The sequence below is a fragment of the Saimiri boliviensis genome, chromosome 2, assembly GCF_048565385.1.
Source record: "Saimiri boliviensis isolate mSaiBol1 chromosome 2, mSaiBol1.pri, whole genome shotgun sequence".
In the NCBI taxonomy this organism is placed as follows: Eukaryota; Metazoa; Chordata; class Mammalia; order Primates; family Cebidae; genus Saimiri; species Saimiri boliviensis.
The window spans coordinates 120079525-120092737 of record NC_133450.1 but is presented as its reverse complement, the minus strand read 5'-3'; the positions used below and the strand labels follow the sequence as shown (position 1 = coordinate 120092737).

General features: G+C 42.2%; 1 protein-coding gene across 4 annotated transcripts in view; it reads left to right on the top strand.

Annotated features, from left to right (window-relative positions):
• FMN1 (formin 1) overlaps positions 1–13213 on the top strand; it is a 423173-nt gene that overhangs the window by 114370 nt on the left and 295590 nt on the right. For 2 of the 4 annotated variants that reach the window (XM_074394139.1, XM_003935753.4), the window contains one exon: positions 10675–10792. The exons of 1 other annotated variant lie outside the window; for it this stretch is intronic. In XM_074394139.1, coding sequence (XP_074250240.1) covers positions 10675–10792 — 118 coding nt within the window. Of the gene's footprint in view, positions 1–7321; positions 9268–10674; positions 10793–13213 lie in introns of those variants that run through there. One more of the 4 variants, XM_074394141.1, reaches the window with a different exon arrangement.

Sequence of the window (13213 nt, the reverse complement as noted above, 5' to 3'; positions counted from 1 at the left end):
ATTGACCCAAACCCAAAAGTAAATAAATGAGTAAAGGGCTAGTGCTCTACTATTGAGGACCCAGGCTTGCTCACTGTCTCACAACAGTCCTTCCCCAAAGAAGGGGAAAATCTCAGTGCTGAGGCACTGAGTGTTATTATCAGCATGCCTCAGCTGAAGATTCTTGAGAAAAAGATGGAGGAAACAACAAATTCATGGATTTTTTTTTTCTCTCAAATAACTGAGTTGGTTTAAAAATCACGTTGGAGCTTGGGAAACAAAACAGGGCAAACTTTGTCACCTTATGCAATGGCCGCTTGAGAAAACTTTAATTACTCACTTCAGTTTTCACTGATGGAAAAATCCAATCCAGAAAGCACTGGCCCTGAAACACCCAAAGGGATCCCTTGGAAGAATTTCTTTGGAGCTCAGTTTCCTTGTGGCATGGCTGCGGCTGGGGCACACAGAGGTGTGTTATATGTAGTCCCTCTGCCCAAATGCATATAAAAGAGGGAGTTGGGAGAAGAAAACTTCCTGCTTGGACTGTTCATCAGTAGATACTGTTTTCTGTTGAGAATGCTATAAAACGTCTGTAGGTGATGGCTGTTGTCCCTAAGGAAGTTGTTCTTTTCTTAGGAAAACATATCCTACCCATATAGTACTTACTGCATGTCAGTCATTGATAAGAGCCAAACACATAATAGTGTATGCCTCAACAGTCCATGAAGTAGGTACTGTTCTTATCAGTTTCCAGGTGAGGGAGCTGCAGCACAGGGAGCTTATATATAACTTACCCCAGGTTAAGCCTCTTGTAGGGGTGGAGCATAGTGTGAGCCCAGGACTCAAGACCTGTTCTTTTTTTTTTTTTTTTTTTTTGAGATAGACTCTTGCCCAGGATGGAGTGCAGTGGCACCATCTTGGCTCACTGCAACCTCCACCTCCACCTCCCAGGTTCAAGCAATTCTCTTGTCTCAGCCTCCCAGGTAGCTGGGACTACAGGCACACACCACCACCATGCCCACTAATTTTGAGTCTTGTTAATAGAGATGGGGTTTTGCCATGTTGACCAGGCTGGTCTCAAACTCCTGGCCTCAAGTGATCTGCCCACCTTGGCTTCCCAAAATGCTAGGATTACAGGTGTGACCTACTGCACCTAGCTGAGGGCCCGTTCTTAACTCTGCACACTGCCCGTGTTTCTTGATCATCACAAGATTGCATACCCACTGCTGTCTTCCTTTCTTCCAGCTTCACAAGGTGTCCCAGCCTTTCTCCTTTCCTTTTAGATTCTTCTGGTTTGTTATCAGTATTCAACCCATTTCCACAGAAGCTTTGATACTGCCCAGTGGAACCAGTCTTAGAAATATTTACTCTAAGACTTTAAAACAGAAAAAAGGACTTAATTACTGGGATGGGTCCTTGCAAGAGGCAGGTGCTGCCTGTTTTCTTTTTAACCAATTAGTATAAACAGTTGCAGGCTTTTGATAGGGTGAACCAGGCAGTGGTAAATGAGAGGCTGTGGTAAATGTTGCATTGGCAAAGAAACGCCACATCATGAAGGCAGGGAAAGTGCTATACAACTAGAAGTTTAGGGTATCTCTGGCTTTGTCTTTCTTTTGGCCTTATATTCCTGTGAATTAGGTAGAAGCAGTAAGGTGTTGTCTCCATTTCAAAGATGTGGAAAATGAGCATAACGAAGACGGCAATCAGGAAGAAGGTAAGATCCCACAGCATAGCAGCAGGGTGATGTGATGTGGGTGAACGGGAGATAGGACGCCTTGTTTCCCATCTGGGTGCTGCACTTGAGCAGTGTGAACTGGTACCAGTTGCTTAGCTTCCCTGGACCTCAAATGTTTTCGTCTTTTTTTTTTTTTTTTTTTTTTTTTTTTTTTTTTTTTTTGGGGACGGAGTTTCGCTCTTGTTGCCCAGGCTGGAGTGCAATGGCGCGATCTCGGCTCACCGCAACCTCCGCCTCCTGGGTTCAGGCAATTCTCCTGCCTCAGCCTCCTGAGTAGCTGAGATTACAGGCACACGCCACCATGCCCAGCTAATTTTTATTATTTTTAGTAGAGACGGGGTTTCACCATGTTGACCAGGATGGTCTCGATCTCTTGACCTCGTGATCCACCCGCCTCGGCCTCCCAAAGTGCTGGGATTACAGGCTTGAGCCACCGCGCCCGGCCTGTTTTCGTCTTTAAAACAAAAGTTCAAGCCAGGCCATGAGCAGTGGCTCAAGCCTGTAGTCCCAGTACACTGGGGGGCCGAGGCAGGCAGAGTACTTGAAACCAGGAGTTTGCGACAAGCCTGGGCAACATGGTAAAACCCCATCTCTGCAAAAAAATACAAAAACTAGCCGGGCGTGGTGATTATAGCATGCACCTATAATCACAAGTACTCCGGAGGCTGAGGTGGGAGAATTATTTGAGCACAGGAGGTCAAAGCTGCAGTGACCAGTGATTGTGCCACTGTACTCCAGCCTGGGTAACAGAGTGAGACCCTGTCTAAAAAAAAAAAAAAAAAAAAAAAAGCCAAACTGGATAATTTCTAATATTTCTAAGGTTCCATTCAACCTTCTAACCACTTGGTTCTACCCAAATTATTCCATAATCTTGTACTCCTTTTATACAACACCTTATTCATTTTGCATTTTTTTGACTCCTTGTGATGTCATAATTTCCTCAGCTCTCCCCTTTTATCCAAAACTCCATCTGTTGAATTAAAACGCACTTCCTGAACCAAAAACCCCGGTCTTCACCCATTACCCTACCCATATCTTTATTCAGAGCTTGCTTATTTTTCCCAGTCCATTGCTGCTAACTTTTTTCTTCTGTGGAAATCATTTCCCCACTCTTATTTTTACTAAGTTCAACTCCACTTTGTACTTCTTGTTTCAACCAGTCTTCACGTGAAGCTATTTGAACTACTTTAGGAAGCTAGAAACAATTAGTCATTAAAAATAGGCCTAGAAGCTGAAATAAATTGGGCAAGGAGAATCATGACAATTAAGTAGCCTAACAGTGAAATGCAATCCTGTTTGCTTTACTTTCACCTTGCCTTTCTGAGAATGTGGGGTGAATTATTCAAACTGAATAATATCGGGAAGTGCTACAAAGAATAAGGGGGCCCTTAAGAAGTTTCTTTCAGACAGAAAGTGTCCAATTTTTACAAAATGATTTTAAAAAATTTTTTTATTGCTAATTTCCTAATATTACGAAAATCAAGGAGCTAGGCTGTACTGCCTGTAGGTGACATTGTGCCTTTTGTTGCAATTGTTCTTATCTTACTGTCATCTTATTAGACTTTTTTTTTTTTTTTTTTTTTTTTTTTTGAGAGACGGAGTCTTGCTCTGTCACCTAGGCTAGAGTGCCATCTTGGCTCACTGCAACCTCCATCTCATAAGTTTAAGTGATTCCCTGGCCCTGCCTCCCAAGTAGATGGGATTATAGGTGCCCACCATCATGCCTGGCTAATTTTTACATTTTTGGTAGAGACAGGATTTTGCCATGTTGGCCAGGCTGGTCTTGCACTCCTGACCTTAGGTAATCCATCCACCTTGGCTTCCCAAATTACTGGAATTACAAGTGTGAGCTACTGTGCCTGGCCCAGACTGATCTTCTTTTTGCCACGAGGTACAATTGGTTCCAGCTCTAATATGTCTTCCAGCTGAGAGGACAGTGAGATGAGAGATACATGAAGTTTTCTAGTAAATAATTCTCCACAAATACTATGCTCACATTTTTAAGTAGCTAGGTACTGATTGTTTTTAACAAAAGAGTTATAACAACATCATGTAGGTCAAATGCTACCTATTTTTCACTTAGAGTGAGACTGTTTTTTGACTTAGAGTTTTTCCTCCACATACTTGGAAGATTGATCCCCCATGTATACCCAAATCTACTCACACTCAAGTCCCACAGTAGGCCCTGGGAACTCACTAACAGGAAAAGTTGAAAAGTCAGCCCTTCATATATGCAGGTTTCACATGCCATGAAGATTGCATTTTCCATCTTCTTTTTGTTGAAAAGAATTTGTATAGGTGAACCCATGCAGTTCAAACCTGTGTTGTCTGAGGTGGATCATTTTAAATCTGGCCTTTTGCACAGATGTGGCTGTTAGAGAGTTTATGTGTCTTGATGTTAGGACAAAAGAGAATCAGCTGAGTAGTAGTAGATTGTAAAAGACAAATGTCTTTGCCTCCACTGGTTTTGTGTAATAGGTGCTTATTTCAGCACAAAATTAGATTTTGAGATAATGTCCAAAAGAAGTGATTATTTTCCTCTCTGAAAATGTTAAAGCTTTAAAGAGATTCATTTGTCAAGATAAATTTAGATTTAATTTGTAGGTTGCTTATTTGCATATTATGATCTGAAACACTCTCATTCCCTAAGTGACCAACAATGGTAACATTTCTTACGGTCATGAGAACCAGTGGCTTGAAAGAGTCAGTGTTTGAAAGATCTCTGTGAATCACCATGCTCCTCTTACTCATGTTCATATTTAGTTGGTCACTCCTGGCTTTAATTCAAAATTGATTTAGGTCCAGCTATTACTTTTAGACTGAGCATGGGGGATCAAGTCCTTGGGGGATACAGTCTATAGACAAAGGGTCTCCTCTTTCTAAATGGATATCCCCAACTAAACTACACATTTCATGAAGGTGGAAGGCAGGGTTATCGTTATTTTTATGTCCCCATAGCCACATTCATTGTTGGTGCTCATTAATTACATTGGATGACTATGCCTTTTTAATAGAAGTCATGCTTCATAAATAAAGGAGAATGGTAGGAAAACTGGAAAACCTTGACATGGTTGAGCCCAGCGGATTCTGTGTCTCTTCTGTGGTAGGTAGATAGGCCAGCTAGGTTTACTGGAATTTTTGCTTGATTTCTCTCTTTTTTTTTTTTTTCCTAAGAAACACCTGTAGATTTTTCCCCAAGTTATACAGGAGAAAAGAATAGTCATCCTCTGTATAAGTTTGGGGCGTATGTGTGTATGAAGTGTGTCTTCTGTATCATTTAAGAGGATACAGTATAGTATACTTCACATCCCAGTTAAAGACCACCAGTGAACTGGACTGAAACCTTTGCACATCAAGACTCAGCTGTGTGTGGTCTTCTATTAGGGAAGGAAGTAGAGCTCTGGGCTTTAGAAGAGTGGTTGAGAGTGTGGATGCTGAGCCCAACTGCATGGATTCCAATTACAGTTCCACCATTCACTGTGTCTATGGACTGGCAAGCCATTTAATCCTTCTGTGCCTCAGTTTTCTAGCAGGAAAAAGAGAATAATAACAACTCATAATATGGTTGTTGTCTGTACTAAATGAGTTAATATATGTGGAGCACCTAAAACTGCTTGGCATGTAGTCAACACTTGAATATTAAATGATGTTATTCCCCACTTACTAGCTGTGTAAGTTTGGCAAGTTACCTTCTCTCAGGCATGGTTGCTTACCTTTTAAAATGAGCCTAATAATACCTTACTTACCTAGAGCCAAGAGGATGAAATAAAATAATCTCCTGGGACCAAAGACTTGACCCATTTTCCATGAAATTGTGTTGGCATCTATGAGTATTGAGGAGATACTGAAACCGTATAATTCTGCTCCATGCCATAGTGTAGAAGGTCCAATAGCCACTTCCAGCGTCTATTCCATTTTGCCCAAATCTATAAAGGGGCCTGGAAGCTTATTCCAGAAATCCATATTAGTTATATCAGAGAAAATGGAGTCTTTTCCGTTCAAAAAACAGAATAAGACCAAATATGTGCCATCTCCCACTGTCCCCTGCCATACTAGAATTGGATGATGTGCATTGCTCGTAAGAAGACTGATCTTATGGTCTTTGGTGATGATTTCTTCTTTCTACAATCTTGAAGAAACAGATGTCTGATTTCAATCAATGGGTATTTCCTGTAGAAGGGAAGCTTGTTCTGAGACTTAATAGACACCATTGAATTTTTATTCAGTGTTCTGATGGCTTTTTGATTAATTGTGCATCAGTTAATAATCCCCCAAAATACTGTGATCAGGAGCAAACAGAGAAGTACCCGTTTGAAACACAAGATCAAATCAAGGTTTAGAAGGTATTTAACTTTCCCTTAGTGGTTGGTGGGATGTAATGATAGGTACCTTTTTTATTTGTGTGAGAGTTCATTTTGAATACATTGCTAGAAATGCATTTTTGCAATCAGAATGTCTCAGTATTAATACTTACAAACATTGTTTTTAGTACTGAGGAACACGGTTCAAGTTATCAGTGTGTGACTCGCAGCCACCCCCTCTTGCATTTTCCTTAGGGTTACCATTTCTGTTTTGCAGAAGAAATTGCTGTTTATGTTTAACACTTGACCCCAGTCTTCTTGAAGCTTTTCTCAAAGAGAGCTGGCAATTACTGTTAAGCCAGTTTGACTCACCTCTTCATCCAGAAGAGTGCCCTGCCTGTCCCAGGCACTCACTGCATGCCCGCTGAATGGGACTGGATTTGAAAAACACCGAGACCTTCAGGTAGATAGGCAGCTGTCCCAAGAGGCAGCTATGCAGCTAGGAAACAGGGCCGCAATTTTCACCCCTGTCCTTGTTGCCAGCTTCCCAGCATGCAAACAGAGTGGTAGAAACTACACTGGGCTGATGTTTGGAGGTTGTTTTGTCTGTCCTGTTTTTGTTTAGGCAAATTGGGTCTGTGATAGAGATCTGACTGATAGAGACTTTTCAAATATTTTGCCCTTTAGGGGAATGCGGATCCTTGGGGATCTCTGAATTGTTTTGTCTAACAGGGCAGGTTGTGTGTTACCCTGTGCCAAGCCATGTTTCATTTAATTGGCTGGGACACTAAAGGGGAGAGGGGTGTCCTGCTAATGCCAGGATTTCTAAGGAAGCCAGCAAGTCTCAGCTGCTGAGCAGAAAGAAGCCTGTGGGTGGCACAGGGAGTGTAGAGGGTAATCATTCCTGCTGAGCCTGGGCTGTTTACTCTGCCACCCTGTTGCTGGTGGACACTGGGCGTGGTGGGCGTGCTTGCTTAGTACCTATTTGTAGAGCACTGAGACAGCCAGGGCAGAGCTAAAAGAGCAGTCACCTGAAACCAGTCCTGTAGGTTTTCCCTCTCTGGCTTTAGCAGCGAAAACCTGCATGTCAGATGAAACCTGCAGGGAAGCGGAAGAAAGCACTTTAAAAAAAATGCTTCAAGGGCTGTAAATGAACTGCTTTGAGAGTTCTGGGCACTTTCAAGATGATCTGTTGGTTTCTCTAGTTTGCTTGCTTGATTGTGGCATTGTAAGTGGCTGCTGATCTGGGTGTACTGCTAGTTTGTTGGCCTGGGCAGCACAGGACTCTCTGATCATAATCCAAATGAAAAAGAAGGCCTGTGTCAGAAGTATTTCAGTCATTTTCTGCTGATTCACTTCTGATTCCCTTAGGCTGCCCAGGGCAGTGGCTAAGTGCCGTCAGAATCAGCTTGCCGGCTCAGCACTTTCAGAAGCCTTCACTTGCTCACCAATGAGGAAGTTGAATGCCAGCAGGAGAACCGCCGGCCTGGGGCGGAGCTCCTCATAAAGTCCTGGGCTGGGATTACAGGGCAGGCTGACTTTCCCTATGACAAAAAGGCTTTTGTCCCCGGGAAAAAATACGGAAGTTTCAGAAGAGCAGCCTCCCTGGTCCGTGTGTAGTAAGGTGCGCGGCCTTGGCAGCTTCTGGGCACAGACTCCACGCACTTTTCACAGTTGCCTGGGTGCACCATCATTGCACAAACCAGAGGGACTGCACAGTGACCTGAAAGAGACCAAGTGTGTTTGCTGTTCGGCTGACTGCCCGACTCCCAGGTCCTGTTGCTCTCGGTCCTGCAAATTAAGAGCAGATGGAGTGGATAAACTGAGAGAGCAGAAGGTAGCACAAGTCAGAACTTCCACCAAGGGCATTACTGAGACATGGAGAACTTTGATAATTCTCTGGATGGCAGTGATGTCTCAGAACCAGCAAAACCAGAAGTTGGACTTGAAATGGCTCAGTCGATCCTGAGTAAGTTCGCTATGAAATCCCTGTTTGGATTTACAAATAAACTGGAATCTGTGAGTCCAGAAGAGGAAGATGCTGTGCTGAAAGCATTCCGCAGTTTAGACGTGGAGCCCACATCTCAGCAGGATGATCCCAGCAGTGGCTTGGATCCACAGGAAGCAGAGTCTCGGGTTTCAGTGGACCTCGGAAATGGTGAGAAAATTGTAAGGGTAGAGACAGAATCAGAGGGAAGTCAGAGAAAAGGAGAAGCAGGGACATCTCTCCTTGCTCAAGAGCTGCTTTCACTCTCTACTTTGGAAGAGACAAAAGGTGATGTCATTTGTGTTCATGGGACCCTCGTGCATACCACCAGTGATTCCGACTCTGATGATGGTGGCCAGGAGCCAGAGGAGGGAAGCAGCACCAATGGCTCCAAGTCCCCTAGTGTTGTTTTATCTGAGCCATCTCAAGAGTCCAAAGAAAACCCGGATTTCAGGGAAAATACTGTCACTGGGGAAATGAATGGTGCAGAACTCTGTGCAGAAGATCCTCAAAGGATTCCACTTGAGACAAGCAGCAGACTAGAACCTGGCAATGTTGGTCTTCCAATAGAGCATCACCCCAGCCAGGGCCAGGAGGGAGAAGAAGGGTCCCAAGTCCTACCTGCAGTAACAAACCAGAATTTGAGTGTTGGTGTCACTGAGAGCACCTCTTCTAAAAAAGAAATCTCTGGGGACAAGTCATTCCAGCTTCCAGCTTTTTTCAGTGGGCTTCGTGTGCTGAAGAAGGGGACTAACGCTGAGAGAGGAGAGACCATCACTGAAATTAAACCAAAGGATGGGGACTTGGCTTTGCTCAAATTGACCCAGCCTGTGCAGAAGTCCTTAGCGCAGGCAGGGCCACAGACAATGAAGAGTGAGGATAAAGCAACTGATCCGAAGGCCACTCCCACTCTCCTGGAGCAGCTCTCTCTGCTGCTCAACATCGACATGCCCAAAACTGAACTGAAGGGAGCAGACCCTGAGTCGCCCAGGAGAGAAGAGATGGGCGGCAGTTCTGACCAAGAGAGCCAGAGCGGCCCTAGAGAAGCCCAAACCCAGGGTGGCGAGGTCAAGCCAAAGCCGCCAGAGACGGCCCTGGAGGCTTTTAAAGCCTTATTCATCCGGCCCCCCAGAAAGGGGACCACAGCTGACACCTCTGAGCTGGAAGCTCTCAAGCGCAAGATGAGACATGAGAAGGAGTCGCTAAGAGCTGTGTTTGAACGGTCCAAGTCAAAGCCAGCGGATGGCCCCTCTGATTCCAAAAGTGTATGTAGAATTGGGGTTTGCGTTTTATTATATAATATGGTGCTGCTGTATTTCTTTCCAGGTTTCTTCCCAAAGTGAATCCTAGTTGCCTGTTGGTGATTCTTTAGGTGAAAAAGGATTATAGTCAACTTATATTGTCCTGCAAGGAGTACAGAGTTAGACAGAAGTGCTTTCATGCATCCTGATTTTTATCTGGAATATTACAAGAGTGATGTACATAAAGCTGTGCAGGTAGGAAAGGGTAACTGTCACCGGGAGTTTAAATGTTGATGGCAAATAAAACCAAGTAGCATGAGGAAGTGATGCAATATGGAAGTATAGCCCAGGTTTACAGGGTTTCCTCACCACTTAATTATACCTCTACAGAAACTATATTATTCCTTTGAAAGTCTGCCATTTGGCACAAAGTGTTTGTGATGTGATTAGAGTATTCCACATTGGTTGGAACGCTTCTGGATTGAGCACTGGATTTAGAATGAGACCTGAGTTTTAATTCTAATTCTGCCATTTACTGGCTGGGTAATCTTGATAATCTCCAAGCCTCAATCTCCTCATGCGCAAAATTAGGAAAATAAAATAGTTATATGGTTGTTAAAAGAATTAAATGAAGGCAGTTCATGAGAAGCATCTAATTAATGGAAGCTGTTATTACTCAAATCTAACTCAGGTAATTTATAAAGATGAGTAAGTACCTGTCCAGTAGATCTTAAATGATCATAAGAACAATAAATAGAATTTCTTGCTTGATATCAGTTCAGTGTATGATTATCATCCCCTCCTATATGTTTAAAATGCTCAGCTAAAGTGTTAAAAGTGAAATCCTTTGGCAAAATTTTCTCAGATTGCAATTAAAAACTAAACACAATATAACATTCTCCTAATTGTAAAAATAAACCCATATAAAAATGACTATGAAGGTAATCTCATTCGTCCGTGTATGGGAAAAGGAGAAATTAGCAGTGTGGAATGTTTGGAGAAATGTATCTTGGTCTGCTGCTTATGTTCATGAAATTAGTCTTTATATTAAATAATACCGGAGTTTGGGATACATGTGTAAACATTCCTATAAATGTACTTCAGTGTAGTACATTTGTGTCTGTTTCTTGAGGCCAAAGTATATTTGTGCTTTTTCAAACAATTATATAATAAAAGTAATCTTTTAAGGGTTGTGTAATACATACTTATTCTCAAGATTTTGTTGTTGTTTTTTAAATTTTTACCTCAACTGATCACATTACACTTCTGGGAAAGGATTACACTATAATAAGATATCACAAATTATAGTGAATGAGAGCAATGTGCACTAGCCATTAAAATTAACTTCATAATTAGGGTTAGCATGTCATTTTTCAGGAATTAATTGGCTCTGACCACATTTCACTTATTATTTGCTTGCTCTTTCAACAGCCTGACCACAGCCCGACTGAGCAGGACGACAGGACTCCTGGCCGACTTCAAGCCGTCTGGCCACCCCCAAAGACAAAAGACACCGAAGAAAAAGTGGGACTGAGGTACACCGAAGCAGGTAATGTGAAAAGAAGCTAGGGACCAAGAAATGAATATCTTCCTGCAATGGCTTTTAGTTCTCGCTTAGTTGACTCTCAGAATTCGGGATTTTGTTTCATTATAAAATCTAATGCTGAAAGCTCTCTTTTTGGTTTTGCTGTTAAAGTGAACCTTTGCACACTTATTGTTAACGAGCCTCTGAAAGATGAAAGATGAATGCAGTGGAGTAAATGAAAGGGGGCATGTGTGTGAGGTAGGAGAACCTTAGGGGACCTGATGGAGAAGGTAAATAACCGATCCCTCAGGATGCCAGGGGTTGGTCTTCATATAATTTTGTGAGTTGGCAGTGTTGCTGGAAGAGGCAGAGTATGGTTCTCCAGAGCTGTAATCTGATTTGTTGTTGTCTTTGAGTAATGCTTTTGAGATAAAGGAACCTTGTGCAGAGTGAATGTACAGATACCATATCAGTTACTCATTCACTTTTGTGAGACAAAGCTTTATTTAATGCATGGCCAACTTTAAAGTAACCTAACTCTCTGGAAACTTGCCCAGGAACTTTACTTGAATTTATTTAAATGAAATGAGAATCTAGATATGGTTACTATTTAAGTGAAAGTTTCCCATGAAATTTTAAATGACACCGAAGCATTAAAAGATGGGTATATATTAACAATTGCATGTGTGTGTGTATATATATATCCCTGAAATCTCTTTGCCTTCTGCTTGATATTTGGAGATTACCTACACATGACTTATATTTGTCTTCTTAGGTATGTGTGTGTATTAAGGTCTGTCTATCTGGTTATAGAAAAATACTTTTTTCCATTCCTGTTCATTGATAAACATGAGTGGATCAAAGTTTGGGTGGTTCAGTAGGTTTTTCCGTAATACCAAATTATTCCAGTGGTTGAGAGCACATTGGCACATGAATCTCGAGATCATTTCTAGCTTTCATTTACACAGTTGCTGCTTATGACTTTGCAGGGCATTGGTTACTTGATAACATTTTCTTTCTGTAGTGTTTGACTTTAGGATGAAAACTCATATCCTCAGTGAAAACTTACAGCAATTTAAGTCTTCTTGCCTACATTTGATTTTCCAAAATTGGAATGCTTGTAATTGCAATATTGAAGCACACACTGAGTTATTTTTCTCATGACTTTGGATAGTGTGAATGATTAAAAGTACTGAAGTTTGCTTTAATAGAAAACCAGAATCCTGTGAGAGAGAGAGAGAGAGAGAGAGAGAGAGAGAGAGAGAGAGAGTGTGTGTGTGTGTGTGTGTGTGTGTGTGTGTGTGTGTTTTTAGATAAGTCTCACTGTGTTCCCCAGGCTGGAGTGCAGTGTGCGATTTCAGTTCACTGCAGCCTCTGTCTCCTGGCTTCAAGTGATTCTCATGCCTCAGCCTCTGGAGTGGCTGGGATTACAGGTGTGCGCTACCATGCCCAACTAATTTTTTCTGATTTTAGTAGATACAGGGTTTCACTGTGTTGGCCAGGCTTGTCCTGAACTCCTGGCTTCAAGTGATTCGCCCATCTCCATTTCCAAAAGTGCTGGGATTACAGATGTGTGCCACCGTGCCTGGGCCTGTGAGTTTTTCTTTTTAGTTGATATTGGTGATTTTGACTAGTGTGTCATGGCAGTCTTCTTTGTAATAATGGGCATCTACTGAGGAAAGAAGGACATAAATGTCATAAATGTCTTAAATGGTTTTGGAATCCACCTGATGTAGTATTTTGGGATTTTTTTTCCCCCTCTACTAATACTTCTTAGTCTTTGCTTTCTGTTCTCTTGCATTTTCAGTGGCTCAAGGGGGCATCATAGTTTACCTTGGCAAGGCTTTCCCAATCTTTTTAAAGATAATGAAATGTGTTCTCAGAGCTACCTAAAGTCTTAGATGAGATGAGGGAAAATAGGAAGGAAGGCGCTAATGCTAGTTCATTGGGTGGGCTCTGCCAGCTCCGTTACACACTGAGACTGAGTGGAAGCCATGTGTGGAGAAGGCATCTGGCTCCCCAGCCAGTTTTCTTGGCTGGCAGTCCTGTGGTAGACCTGCTGTGTTCCAGGGGGTAGTGGCTAGCTCCTTGAGTGTCTTCTAAATTAATCTGCTGATATACTCTTCCAGGTAGCAGGGGTGGGGGAAGAGTTCCAAAGAAGAATAAGATACCCCATGCCTGCAAGAAACTTAAATTTACCCTATTCATGGATACTGGCATATGGTCGTTTCATCATATATTACTAATTGTGAGAAAGTAATATTTTCCCTGTGGTTTTCTTCTATAATTTAAAAACTGGATTTCTATAAGCATTTAGTTTATAATCAAACATTTTGCAGGTATTTTGATTAGTTTTTCTGCCCTTAGGAAAACATACAAAATTTGCCATACTGTGAGGGGGTTAAGAGACAGAAATTAGATCCAAGATAAGGTGTTTGAAGTCTT